Source organism: Ceratina calcarata, unplaced genomic scaffold (assembly GCF_001652005.2).
Source record: "Ceratina calcarata isolate Rehan_Ccalc_2016 unplaced genomic scaffold, ASM165200v1 scaffold168, whole genome shotgun sequence".
In the NCBI taxonomy this organism is placed as follows: Eukaryota; Metazoa; Arthropoda; class Insecta; order Hymenoptera; family Apidae; genus Ceratina; species Ceratina calcarata.
In genome coordinates, this window is record NW_017138136.1 from 15,987 (window position 1) to 31,333 (window position 15,347).

The 15,347-nt window shown below is 35.7% G+C and overlaps 1 protein-coding gene across 2 annotated transcripts in view; it reads right to left on the minus strand.

Moving 5' to 3' along the window:
* Nucleotides 1-1,224: 1,224 nt before the first annotated feature.
* The window catches only part of Su(Tpl) (Suppressor of Triplolethal), a 110,320-nt gene continuing 96,197 nt past the window's right edge, over nucleotides 1,225-15,347 (minus strand). Inside the window, exons 3-10 of one of the 2 annotated variants that reach the window (XM_026810693.1) lie at nucleotides 9,960-10,084; nucleotides 9,294-9,407; nucleotides 7,253-7,486; nucleotides 7,071-7,141; nucleotides 6,706-6,915; nucleotides 5,759-6,632; nucleotides 5,471-5,648; nucleotides 1,225-5,263 (exon numbers count right to left, since the gene is read on the minus strand). In XM_026810693.1, coding sequence (XP_026666494.1) covers nucleotides 5,024-5,263; nucleotides 5,471-5,648; nucleotides 5,759-6,632; nucleotides 6,706-6,915; nucleotides 7,071-7,141; nucleotides 7,253-7,486; nucleotides 9,294-9,407; nucleotides 9,960-10,084 — 2,046 coding nt within the window. In that variant the 3' untranslated portion in view covers nucleotides 1,225-5,023. Of the gene's footprint in view, nucleotides 5,264-5,470; nucleotides 5,649-5,758; nucleotides 6,633-6,705; nucleotides 6,916-7,070; nucleotides 7,142-7,252; nucleotides 7,487-9,293; nucleotides 9,411-9,959; nucleotides 10,085-15,347 lie in introns of both variants that reach the window. The other variant, XM_018037457.2, reaches the window with a different exon arrangement.

Sequence of the window (15,347 nt, forward strand, 5' to 3'; positions counted from 1 at the left end):
TCAAATTAGAAGTATTGGAGAGAAGAAGTCAAGATTTAAGGAGAATTAAAAAAGGGAATGGAGACACAATAGTGACAAACTGAATCGATTAATTTAAAAAAACAACAATTAGTTACGATTTTTAATTTGCAAGAGCTTGAAGATTACGTGTCACGGATGCACGTGCATGAAATTTCAAGCGAATTCATCATCGAATTTATACCTCGAAGGAAGAAGTAATGTACATTCGAGAGGGAGTAAACTGAATTCATTTATCTGCTCCTTGAATCTTTGTTACCGAAATCGATAAAATGGAGTCACAAATGACCGAAGCTGATTGTTACAAGTTATCAAATGCATTTGTTAAGAGCACTTACATTCGCGAAGACGTTTCTATCTGTGCAAACGCCAATTATGCCGATAATTTCGTTCAAATATTCATGTAATCCAGAAAGAAACTGTGACCTGTAGTCACTTGATAAAATATGCGATTATTATCAATGCTCCGAATGATCTGGAAAAAAGCTATGGAAAAACATGACATTTTTCTATTGTATAATTCAGTCTACAACAATTGACTGAAGAATAAGGTTACATGATTTGTAACAGTTAACTAAAAGTACTGCGCAATAATTGCAACACCATCTTTCATATTTCCTCATATGACCATAAAATTTCATAGAATATTTGTAATAACCAAATACCGGTCACAAAATATAATTGTCTGATATAATCTGTGAACTCCGCCTTGTTTCGGTGTATTTGGGTCTATTGGATACATTTAGCTCTAAACATCGAGAGTTTCGCGAGTCAAAAATGCAGCGCAAATCAGAAGCGCGTTCGCGTTTATTGCATCGTTTACTTAAGTCGCACTTGGATTTGTAGATATTCTTTTACACACCCTTCCAATATCCTTTATACGTTAACTTGAGAATATTTTTATGACATTTGTTCTTAACAGTACTCACGAATTGTGTGTTCGTACAACATAATTACGTGTGTTACTGGCAAATCGGACACTCGAGAGAAGTTTACTTACGGTAATCTTACTCTCAAATAAACAAGTAGGTAGCTTTACGTACAGTCTCTTTGGCACTGCCTGCGTCTGTTTCGATCGATCAGGTCATCAGAAAAATTGGACTGTTCAAGCCAATCATCGTTGTCTACGTTTTTGGGGTTCGACATTTTACACTCTTGATGCAATTTTCACACGCGTTCGTTGTCACAATAAATTAAATACTTTAATTAATAGAAAAACTCTTTATGACTAATATGAATAACTAGTACAGTCATTAAATTACACTTTCTCTCTATATAATATACTACTTTAATATGTACAATTTATATTAAACAACGTAAGAGCTCCGTAACATTCATGCTAGATTGTTGTCCCTGCGTGTAACGATTTCACTTACTTAATGAACAATGTGCGATACATCTGACATGGAAAGGAAAGTTGGTATTATTTACGAATTAAATACAAACTGTTATTCTACTGAACCATCGTACACCGAAGTGGATATGTATAGCACAGGATGACAGTATTATAATAAGCGCCTGATAAAAGATTCCTTCTCCTTTTCTTTCTTCGTTATACACATAAATACCTGTTAATTTTTCATACTCTCATTCTGTGTATCTCCGCGATATACCAAGTTTATTGACAAAGAACGAGGTGAAGTGTAAAAAGTAAAAAATGAATAATAGTGAAAGGAAACACATGCATTTAATATTTCACATATTTGTTTATTACATTTTTTCTGTTTGTAAATGCAAGGGAAAGAGAGTGAGCAAAAAAGGAAAAGTAAGATTGTCTGTCGATTAATGTATTTACGTTTAAAGAAAGAGGCGGAACGTATTCTTAGTTTGAGTAACAACGAAATATATTAGATCATTAAAACTGGTTCCTATACCTTTTAGTTACAACCCAAATAATATACTCGAATAATAATTATCGTTCTCACATTCTCTTTTTTTGTTATCATTGGTTTTTTATGTTGATGAACACACACGATGCAGCCTACAATCGTACATATGTATAGATATTCTGCATTTATTTAATTATTTATATAGATACAATTTTTTCTTTCTATATAAAAATAGGTGTTTTTTTTTTTTTTTTTAGATTATCTTATTCCGAACGTATTCTTTCATGTGTGTTTTACAACCCTTCTTTAAATAATTCGTTGCAATCAATAAAAAATACTTGTCAACACTGTGCCATGCATTCTCCAGCAGTTATCCTTTCTCGAGCTTCAAAGATATTTTACGATCGTGTTAAATGCACTGCCAACCAAACTTAAGCGAACTCTTATCGATGTTTCCAATTAATGCAAACATAGTACGTGAAAAATTGCAAATACATTGCACAGATAATTTAACGAAAAGATAATGAAACTGTGAGGTTGAACGTAATAAAATCGAAGCTTCCTTTCTCTTTCGTTTTAAGACAATGAGCCAAATTGTTGATCAAGTTAAACAAATATGGTTCACGTTATTGACACTTGTATGCAAGTTCGAACATGAAAGTTAACATTGTAACAGATTTTAAAATTATGTCTTTCTTTAAATATTTAACAATGGTGCCATTACACGTGAAACATGACATGTATTGCCGGCAAGAAAATGCATTATGAGTAATGCGGAAAGTTCGAATAAAAAAAGAGGAGACCTCGAGGTACAGACAACGATGAACGATGAAACTTCAATAAAAATACAACACAAGCACCTCGTTTAGTAAATGCAATTGTTTAATTAGTATTCTAACTCGAAAACAGTGATTAGAATTGCCTTAGACGAAGTGCTTGTGTTGTATTTTTATTGAAGTTTTATCACTTTAACGTACAGCTGTACGGATCTAAATTAAGAATATGAAAACTAAACAATTTATTGCTTTAACGTTAAAGTTTACACACATTAAAAATGAAAATTAAATTATATTTTTCAATAACCGATTTCTTAATTACTTCTTATTTTTCTGTGCGTGAAAGAAACCAATCGAACAATTTCAAAAACTTTTCTATCATAGTTGTATAAAAATAATGTTCCGTATGGAAATAAGAAAATAAGAACGCATACATCCCGTAAGAGTGTAAAATTCGTACGCCGTTGTTCAAATTCCTAGATTCATCTTTCTAAATCGGTCTTTCACCTGCCTCAATTTTGTGATAGGAATTGAGATAGTTGAAAGACCAACAACATACCTGCAAATCCTCATTGAATGTGGAACAAAACATTGATAAACATTACAAAAAGAAACTTGATTCATATACAAATTTAAAAAAGCAATAGCGATTTAAAAAAGAAGGAAAGAAAAACTATAATCGAAAAGGTCAATAGCAATAAAAAAAACGCGATTATATATAATTGCTATTAAAAATTCTCCTCATGCATACGTTCCATAAAAAAAGAGCTTTTCATATGGTTTTACCGAAAAGTCAGATAAACAGATATTGAAAACATTAACGTCGTTCAAACTTTCGTTACACATTCTCTAACTCTAGGTCCTCTAACAAACAACCCGCGTTTCTTTTTTTACCTATCTACTTAACTATCCGAACAAATTATAATAGCAATAGCATCAATAATTGTGTTAATAGTATTTTATCGATAATAATTCATTAGACGATGAAGATATCTTTAACTATACGCTTAATAAATTGGCGTATGCTGTACATATACAACTACGTTTATCGCCGACCACTATTAAAAATTACCTACCGGAACCACTACTATCGCGTGATTGGGAAGGGTCAAGTGCCCACTTTTTCTTCTATTACACGTTCTAACTCTTCTGTTTCTATCGTATTTTTTTTAAACGCTTAGTTAACTATACACGATCGGTTGATTCGCATAGTTATACATCGTTTTATGGCAGGCAATTATTTTCAAAAGGGCGCTTACATCCTTGTTTGTCTTTCATTTCATTTATCATTTCGTTCTACTCTTTGTAGAAACGATTCTCAAATCGTGCCATTTCATTTTCACTAAAATCGAGTTACGGCGATCGAATCTATGACATAAGGATCATCGAGCCGTGCATTTTTCGAAAGAAATAGGGGAAAAAGAACAAAGTCTAGATACGCAAGAAGCATGTAAGTGGTCTCTCTCTCTTGAGCTAATAATTTACTTTGCCCTCTCTCTAAAACGAGGCAAACAGCCAAAATAATAGAAGAGAAAGAAGAAACGGAAAGGAAACTAAGAAAAAAAAGAAAATAAGAAAGCAGCACGTGGACCTTTTATAATACGATTCACACGGCAGCTCATGGACAGTCTATGCCATAGTATCTTTCCTTTTTTCCTTCCGGCGGAAAAAAGTATTTAACAGTCGCCTCCGGACGTGGCACGTAATTAAGCCCCTATTAACCCCTTTGGACCCTCTTCTCGCAATCGAAAATGTGGTTTATTTTCTTTTTTTTATAATTTTTTTGAACAAAACATAAGTCTACCCGACAAGAGACAGAAAGAGAAAACAGGGCATTTGCAAGGAGCAAGAAGATAAAATGCGTTAAAGTTTGTTGCTCCTTGCAAATGTCCTTTTTTTTTTCTTTCTTTTTCTCTCTTGTCGGATGGACTTACGGTTCTCTTCGTTTCCCTTCTTCTTTCCCTTCGAAACGTATCGATTGTCGTTTGAAGAAAACTCATTTATTGATTACCATTGGTCGATGCGGTTGTCGACGATCGCTCGCGATCGTGCAACGCATAGGCGTAAAAGTCGAAGAGATCATCACAGTCGCGCGCACGAATTATTAATTACGGAAGAGGAAATCTTCGACCCTCACGCGATTATTCGAAACAATAATAACGAACAAGATTTCTTTTTCCTGCGTGTGTGAGTTTTAAAATCTTTTCTTGTAATCTCGACTCGGAGAGTGCTCTTGTTTCTTTTTTTTCAGCGATAGAATCAAGGAACCATTATGGACCGTGTTTCCGTAGATCAGACTTGGAACATGCCGAGAAAATGCAAATTCTGCGACAACATAGACAGTAGCATACCAACAACCGAGAAAAGGTGGAGGATAAAAGGCGGCCTTTTCAGTTTGTGTCAGTAGTGCAAAATACCCAGTTCCTGCATTCCGTTGCTATCATGAGTGCTGTTATTGTTCGTCGTCGATGTTGTCGTAGTTACGCCGCCACTGCCGCAATTCTGCGTATCGTATTCCAACACCAGCCGTTTGATATGGCTAAGCTTTTCATGTAAATAGTGAAATCGACGTTTCGTTTCCTTATGCCGGGGATCCCGTTTAGTTTCATCATACTCGTCTATAATTTGCTGCTTTATTTCCTGTAACAAAAGAAAACAAACAAATTGTTAATATGAAGAATGTTTTTTATTCGTATCTTTCACAATTTAAAGCTAATCTTTTAATATTTCAGTTACATGATACAGTTACAAATATATGAATTCCACAAGAAGTTAATGCCCAATGGTTTCTGATTGATGTTCATTCCTCGCTTTTTAATGTTTTTTTGTATGAAATACAATATGTACCGCGTATTCCTCCCAGTTTCCTGCAGCCTCTTCCTGCTTCAATCGCTCCTGAAGCTGAGTGAATCGCTTAGATACTGTCGCCACTTGAGCGTGCAACCTCCGATACGTTTCATAATCCGCAGTGAATTCCGCCTTATAACGTCTTCTTTGTTCCGTGCTGCTTATTGTCGTATAGTACCTGTAATGAGATGAAAAATTTCAAATTTAGTATCATAGTATCAATCAGTAATCATAGTACCAATAAAATAAGCGTTGGTTAATAGACTTTTAAAATCTAAGAACACTTACGTCAGGTAATCCGGGTATTCCGATGACTTAGGGCTGTCCGGCAATTCGGCCGCATCTACAGTACAATTTGACGTGGACACCGTAACGTCCTGGTTGTTGGCGTAATCAGGAACGGGCAAATCGTTATACGAGTTATCACCAGCAGTCCCGTTGTTCCTCTTCCTTGACTCACGATCTCTGTCACTGGCACGGCCTCTGTCATTCCTGTCTCTTCTATCGACGAGCATCCCGTTTGAACTATTACTATAACTAGCACCGTCACTCACGGCACTCGACATCGAACGCGGCACGTAATCCAAACCGGCGTTAGCATCGGCGGCCCTGCCGGTATGATGATGGCGAACGCCGTTCAAACAACTGATATGGGCTACTACTATAGAATTATGGCCGACGTTGCTAGCAGCATTGCTTCCGGGGGTTCCACTCGCGCGATGGCCGAGCTGGTTGATGTCTTCACTGTCACTGGTCGGTGTCAGGCACGGTTTCTCGATTCCATAGCCACCGATCCCCCGCAACACATCACTGTTCGCTGTTCTTTCGGATCGGTAATCGCCCCGACGATCACGTTGTTGCCTCTGATGGTCCCAGCCACCGTCAACCAAACTAACGCTGCTATTACCATCGCCGGATCCACTAGAAACGACACTAACACTGCTACTATTACCACCAACTGCCGTCCTTCCGTTATCTGTGATGTTCCCGGAGGCAGATATCACGTCCGGCTTCTTATAATGCGATATCCGAGGTTTCTTCGTTGGTAGTCCATCGTTACCTTGGTAGTAACCCGGTCGCTTGTTGTTCAGTAAACTGGCAGGCGGTGCCGTGATTGCTGGCGGTGAACCTGGATGAGTAGAATTTGGCGATTGTCCGCTACCTGTAATTACAGTCTCGTAAAATTTCAGTTATAAATAATGGAACATCAAATAACTGATGAAAATATATTATACCGCTAGAACCACCGTCACTGGAACCAGGAGGCGTAAGATTCTGAGGTTTTCTTCTCTTCAACATCGCCTTCTCCTGTTCCGTATAATAAGGCCAGTCTTCTTGTACGTCATTCCAGACGTACCTGTGCAAATGATACGTATTATCTCTCATACAAGCCACCTGCTTTAGAATTGTCGTCATCACATTGCGTTCTCGATCCTTCATACCCTCTGAAAATAATTAATAACATTAGTAATGTCGGCCCCAACGGTTTAAAGTAGTTACATTACAGTTCTATATTATAGGTATCAGATTCTAAATCTAGTAGCGAACATAATCTTTCAAACGTAAAGAGTTTAATTAATTGTATAATCGTAATTATTACCTCTATTTATGCGGTCATACAACTCAGGCTTCTTGTATGGCCTCAGAGCAAGGAGATGAATGAGTCTCTCTCTGTGGATTAAAGTAAAAAATAGTCATTAGCTGTTGGTTGTGTTTGCGCAATTGCATTGATTTTTATCAATTGGATATGCTAATAAGTTTTTAACGTTGCGATGAACTCACTTCAATGGTCTGCGCATGATGTCGGAGATCTTCTTTTCAGGTGGATTCCGAGCCACATTTTTATTACTGACAGCCATCTTGGAAGATCTCTTGGAAGACTTCTTGAACTGACTGCCAGAAGTTGTAATCGTCGATTCCCGATATTTTGAATTTGAAGGCGACGGTATTTTATTTCCTGATTTCAGCTTCACCTTGCGCCCAATATCCGGCCCGTTTGCCTTGATGACTCTAGTACTGGTGCACGATAAAATGGAAATTTAGTATAAATAAACTCCAGTCAATGAACGTCGACTTACTATTTTTGCGTTCCCCTCCCATCTCCTAACAACTTCCGTGATTGTAACGTTATACGATAATACAAAAAACAAATAATTGATACTGACTCATAATGCGAATGAACTAATTCTTTTGTGCACTAAATATTTATAATAGAAAGTGACAAATGCGGAACTATGCGTTTACGGTTGTTGAGTAAATAAGAGCAGAAATGATAGTCTGTAACATGTACATTGTTATTTCTAGTTTTATACAACCCTATTTTCCTTACAATTATTAACATTATTAATATGATTATCGTATTAAAATACTCTTACAATATTTTCATAAATCACAATATTTAGTCATACAATGAATTGTATTTTGTAATTATTCATATCGATACATAACTTTAAAATTGTTTCAAAATAAAACTAAAAAACTACATAGAGGTATTGTGTTACGTCCTACTGGAACGCGTGTATTGCGAAAATGACAAATGAAAAGGAGCACAGCCCTTTAATATGTATCTAACAATTGCATCCGATCGCAGACCCTGTTTGATTTTTGACGCAAACAAACCGTCACGTAATTATAAGCCCATTATTACTTTTTCTGTTTCACCATTACATAATCGTCTTGGTGCTACTGTCATTTGTGGGCTTACTTACACTGACGTCGACAAGTGCAATGCACCTCGCGAGATGCCCAAGACGGTAAAATGGAATTTACGGCGTTATCGGAGCTCTTTTTTTCCTCACGTCCGTGTTCTTACATACAAATCCAACCCCAGCCACCCCTGTTACGCAATCCCATGAACCATAACGCAGACTATCTTTTTATGTAACCAGTATCCGGTGCCAATACCTAAATACGTAACGTTGTTATTCAGCGGTATGTTATAAAGTAAATTAAGAAGCAACACAAGATTTAAAACGATACGATTAAAACAATATAACTCTTAAAATAGTTTACCCTTTGACTTTTGTATACTCAAGTGGTAATATATTTTTAAAATGAAATAATCGGTACACTCTATGAGAAAAAAAATACCCCATATATTTAACATTTCTCGAGGTCCAGAATTGATTGAAGACCAATGACTCAAGAATGAAGTCGTATTTGTGAGGCGTTTTTAGCCTTGATCGTTAAACAAATTAGCTGAGCTACCAATGCCACATCCCCCTACGGACTTATAGATAATCATCAATAATTTTTTGAAAGAAGTGTATACAACAGTTTCAATAATCCAACTTTATCGTCTCGGTTATTAAATATACTATATTGTAGTATCTCGAGTATATTTATATTCATGAAAAATTGATTAAAATTCGGAATGCATATTCACAATGAAAGTAGATGAATACAGTGAAACATGTAGGTATTTGAAACTCAAATAAAGAAACTTAGCGTTCAAATATTGGAGTGATATCGTGAAGATTCTTGACAACCTGTGAATCTATATACAGGCGGATCGAGCTATTTCATTTGTGAATGAAGGTGAATTGCACATGAATATGACATGGAAAAGGCTCGAAATAGAATGAACCAGTGTTTGAAGAGGATTGCTAGTACTATAACGAGGACGTTGGAAAAAAGTGGGTTTCAGCCCGTGGATCGATAAGGTCGATAACTTTAGGCGATGATATTATCGAGAAAGATTTCTGGTAAAATTAGTTGTCTACTTATACGATTTAGTTAGAGAACAATAAAGAAGAAAAATTAGTTTAATTCCCGGCCAATTTTGAAATCCTACTGCATATGCATATGATTTACAATATCGTACCATTTGTTTTTGCTGTTCTCTTCAGCGACGACCATCCGATGTCTGGTTGTCTCGTAAACATCGTCGTTCGCCTGTATCCGCATTTTACACGGTAATGCGCCAAGACTCTCTAGGCTGCTGCATGAAAAAAAAAAACAGGCCATGATAAAGAGAATCGATGTGTCTCGAAACGGGTCAAGACCATTATTAAGATTATACAGTAGAACCTTGGTATATCTCAGCTTTACAGTAAGTTCAATTTGGAATATGTCCTTTTTCGACTTGGTATACGACATGATCTCCAAGTTGCGCGAAACGAGTACGGCTAGTGTCACAGAAGTATGTAAACAGTATAAGCCTAGACATCAGGAACGGATTAATGTCATATACCGAGGCTCCACTATATGTATAATTGAATTAGTAACTGTGATTGCAGATTTTAAATAAGAAGGTAAGTTAAAAAATCCGCAATCATTTAATTACCAACTCAATATATTATATAAAAATTAATACAACGAAATAATTGTCGTCACAATATGAAATTATTTTCAAAGGATGAAAAGAATTGAATTCAACTAAATATAGACAATTATTTGAATAAAATTTATTTATCTTTGAAATGTAATGACTCCAAAGCATGAAGCGAAATACCAAAGAACATGATATGCGTAATAACGAATAACTCACTTAGGGCCGGTTTGTTGGATGCACTCGAAACCACCCTGAGGACCCTCGATGTCTTGATTGCCGGAAAGGCTGAATGTGAAGCCCGCCGATCCATGGCTGGATTGCGTGGACGGAAAGGAGAGTTGCTGGAATCAGAACACCACCCGGTTATTCGTGCGCCTTCATCCCGCTAATAAGGTCGTGTTAAATTACGAAACAGCTTATGCTACAGGCTCCGGCGTGTATGTGACACGGCCGGAGCCGTGTCTACCTTTCCTCATATACGTATATCTGCCGGGTACATGAACCTGCGCTACAGGCATATGTATCCTCTAGCTGTCTATCTATCTATCTATCTGTTTATCTGTCTGTCCGAGCCTTTAAGTAGAACTGAGTTCTAATGTTCTCGAGTACGACATTTTATTACATATATATACTCTCCGGGTTTTGTTCCCTTGTTATTACTCGCGTTACACTCTTTGATCTGATTTTATGCATTTTATTTTTTGCATTGCAGATCCCTTTCTTAAGCGATGAGGATAATGGTAAGAATGAAATGTTAAGAAAAAGACTTTAGACTAACAAGTCATTAGTCTTAATGAATTTTTTCTTTGTGCAAATTGCTAATCGCCGTTACGACCGTAACGATTCGCTTCTGAAAAATGTTAAATGTTTTATTGATAAGGGTTCTTTTCTCGAGTCTCACGGAACATCGCCCAAAACGAAGTATAGCTATTTTTTAAAATAAAGTTCTTCACACGAATTATTTGCACTATAATAAGGAAATCGTTTTATCTTATTAGATTAATGTCGAATGAATTCGTACTGTTTCTATATGATAATACTAAAATGTCCTAATAATTGAAATATGATTTGTTTCAAAGAATTTGTGAGATGTGAAACTGAAAGCGGAGACAAAGAAATCTTGTTTTCATGCTCTCGAAAATTAACTTGGACTTTGGTCGGCGCACACACAAACAAGAATCGATGCAGCTTTTTCCTCGATTGAATTTCATTGAAAGTCAGTCGAGCACGACCGGCTAATTTCGCAATATGCACGGTGTGTACTTCCCACTCCTCTGTACTTTACCCCCCTACTACTGCCACCCTTGGATTTATTCCTTTCTCTTACTCGATTCCTACGAAATCCTTTCTTTTTCCCTTGCCGCCGCGCAGCGTCACGGCGTAACGCCTCCTGACATTTCGGAATCGGTCAGCGGACCGATTATTTTTCGGCCGACGCGTCGTACTTTATAATTAGATCAATTTCAAAATGTTTGCGTCTTGCAGGAAATTATTGACTGTACCGATAGATCGGTAGCGTCCATGTGAAATTTGTTAAAGATGCTATTAGTAAAATATTTTCATTTCACGAATTCATTGCTAGAAGACTTCGATTTATTGGAATTGATTACTTATTTTAGAATAAGTACATATCAGAATAAGAGACAAATAAAATAGAGTACTAATAAGAATTGAATAGCTAACGCAATCATCCCATCCTTACTTTTACGAAGCTATATTTTTTTCCTATTCTCTCTTCATTTTTTCGTTTCACCTGGTTTCTTTCACATAATTATAAACCGGTCTTGACCGCCGTTGACGAAATCATAAATATGAATGTTTATCAAATGTTACGGAATTACGACAGAGAGAGTTATATTTTTGGTTCGTACAGTTCGAAAACATGATGCATGTTGATTTTTGAAATTCTTGAAGTTTTGGCTGCTCCTTTTTTTATTAGCGAAGTTTTTTCATCTGGTATGTAAATGGCGAACACTGTAAAAAGCATGTAACGAAAAAACAATGAATAATTCTGAATTAAAATGTCAGCATTAAAATTTTTAAGGAAATTCAACGACTGACACCCTATAAATCAACGAACGACCGAGACAGCGTTCAGAAAGATAGGAGAGGTACCGGGAAAACGATGACAAGAGACAAGCGATCGTAATCATCGAAGAGGAAGGGAACTTCGACTTCTCTCACGGACGTTCACGTATCGAGGACGCGGACGATCCCCCTTCTCTTCTCGACTGCTTAAACGAAAGGTTGAACCGCGCGAGAATGCGATATGAAAGTTTCGTGAAGGGAGCAAAGCCGTTCGTTGAAATTTCACTGTGCGAAGGACGAACGTCATCGTCTCTTTATGTACACTGCCGTTCAAGAGTTTGCAATCATTCATTTTATGACAAGAAGCTGTATAAATCAACATTTGAAGTGTTACAATATTTCAATGAATTTCAGAGAACAAATACAATTAGAAAAATTGTCTCTAATATGGAATACTACTGCAAGTATATAAAAATTAGACACGATTAAGATTTATGTTCTACCAAGGGAAAAGAGATTTTAATTTAACTCTTTACAGAAGATACAGAAGAAAGATTTATATTCTCAGATTCCCTAACTTTAGTATTCTCTACGCACGTTTAATGTGACGTTACACGTAATATCGCATCAAAATACGACACGATCTAAATAAGTTAGACCAAAGTCGGGGCACGAACCCGTGGAATTTGGAATTGAAATGGCCTGTATCACATTTATCGGGGTCTAGGTCGTAAGTCAGACGTGTAGGCTAGAAGAAAATAAGTACAAAAGGAACGTGAACACAGACGTAAATGTGCATTGTTGTCGTAAAATTTGAAATAGTGATACAAAGATAAAAAGCGCGAAAGTTATACAAAAGTTACGTAGAAGTATAAACTTCAGAGCTGTTAAATACATTTTGTTTTTCAAAACTGTTCCTATTTTTTTTTATTGCCATCATAAATTATAGGTAACGTGTAAATATTCTTAGGTCTGAATCGTAAAAAGTTTAAAAGCAAGTCGAAGTTTGACGCAGCGACGAATTCCTTCATGAAGATTCTATTACCCAAGAAAGTAAGTAAACCAACAACTTCTGCCTGGATGAGCATAATCTCTAATAAAGCACACTAATTATATACTTCCAACTTTTAAAACTCGAGATTGTATCTGGTATCATTTTATAATTTCAGGCTACTTTTAGATTTTCAGCGCAATCAACAAAAGAAAATTAAAATTACAATTTTTATACTTTTTGTTTTTCGTTATTAAAATATAAATATCTATTTATTAGTACCAGGATAATGCTATGAAGTTTTTATTGAACCTAATCAGCATTCGTCGTATTATTTTTATAAATCTTAAACAACTGCATATTTTCTATATAAAACAAAAGATATTAATTTTATATGAAATACATATAAGTAATAAACAAAATTGTCCAACATGCAGCTTTTACATGACAAGAACGATATAACAATAAGTTTATCTAGCTTATTGGTCATTGTACTATTGTACACTACTATTATAGCTCTCAGTTATCATTAAACATTCTGTACTTATGTAATAATTATTACTTCTCACTTGCTTTACTACAAAAATCAGACTTGATCACAATTTTATTTCAACTTCTCTGTTTTTTCATTTTTTCATTATTTAATATCTCTCATTTGAGTACAGGTATAAAATCACGTGCATTAGCAAATCTGAAACCAGGTTGTAAACCTGAAACTGTACGCCTCTTATTACCATAGCGGTTGATCCAGAGCACGCATTATGTATAATATTTAATAATATCTTTTCAAAACAATATGCGCCATACAATTTATGAATATTGTACATACCACTTCGGCACAAATGACCACGCGAATCAAATGGAGTTACCGAATTTCAGGAACTTCATGATTGAAATCAGTTCGAGAGGAATTTACGCGTAGAAATTTGTAGAATGCTTGTGCGTTCGCGGCTTGGAATTCGAAACATCGAAATTTTCGATTATTCTGCTGTGTACCGTGTGTTTCTGGTGCGGAATGGATGATGGATAGAGGACGGACTGGTTTTGTGTAATCATCTACATGACCAGTGGGCGTATATGGTTTTACGAGAGGAAAATTTGGAGAGCATTCCGGTATATCCTGTCGAGCATTGTTGTCGATTACTCTAATTTGGCATGAATTTCATATGAGAGTGGCTTCTGCGAGTGATTTTCCATGTGACTATAACTATTTTAACTGAATAACTTATTTTGTAAATACTGCTTCAATTTTGAATAAAACACATTTTTAGAGTAAAGTATGTTTAATCGTACAATGTTTGATAAAATAAAGTACGTAATTATAATGTAATTAAGATGAATTAAAATGTAATTGAAACAAAAAACTATGAAGCTGTTACTGAAATAATCTCTAGAATGGGGAACTAAATATTCTTTCTAATACAATGAAAGATGAAATGTTTCTCCAAAAGAATCTTAATTATAGAGATTCAGTGTATCATGAAATAAATAAAAAAGAAGAGTCGAGAGACGGTATGAAAGTTTCGAAACTCTCGATCTCAACGAATTACACGTGAGTCGGGAGATTAAGGCTGAGAACGTCAAGCGAATTCAGTGAAGGTATTTAATAACAATCACCCGGTGATTGCCGTTTCGCGTGCGGAGGCCAAAACAGTGCAGTGATCCATGTTGGAACAAAAACTCGTAGGTGGATGTCTCATCTGTTCATTTATAGAGAGACGTCGATAAACAGGAATGTATGTGCATTACGACGATTGCATCACGTGTCAAATATAAGAAAAGCCACCAGCTTCTACCAATTTTATTCAATTTTTTGTTATAAATATCATAAAGTAAATTAATGTTTCTTACACTTAAAAAAATTACTTCAGTAAATCCAATATTAAAAAAAGTTATTCAATTTTGAAATGTGTATGAATATTTATGGATGTTACTGTACACAATACATTTGTTTCATTGATTTTTGTCAAATAATTGATTATTTGAATGAAATGAAAATGAAAATATTATTATGCGTCTTTCAGGAACAGTTTTTAAAAGAGTTCAGAATATTATCAGACTTTATTGAAGTGAATAACACTTCGCTTTCGTGCGAGTAAACGATGATGGACGGAGTCATCGAAGACGCAGTCATGCATTTGCGAACCTTTTCAGACTTCTCTGACCTTTCCTTCGCTTCCTTCACGGGAAACATGAAAGGGAACATCAATTGGAGGCTATCTTTTGTTCTTAAACTCGCGTGACGCTTTGTACTGCTGTGCCTCTCGTTAGGCCTTAATGACACTGCTAATGACTATACAAGACCAGAAAAAGGAAAAGGAGGAACCCCATAACGTAACAAGTTTTAAAAGACATTACCGTGAAAAATATGTGGTCACGTACGCATTTTAAGACAACTTTCGTACGCGAGAGCTAAACGAATTTTATTCTTTGTTTCAATATGATACGTGTTCGGTACTTAAGGATGTATTGGCTATACAGTCAATCCCAAAAGGAAAAGCACTTATGCACTTTAGAAACGCATTTTTTAAAAAGAAATTAGACGTCGGAAGAACATTGCTAATAATAAACAACAAAACAAAATT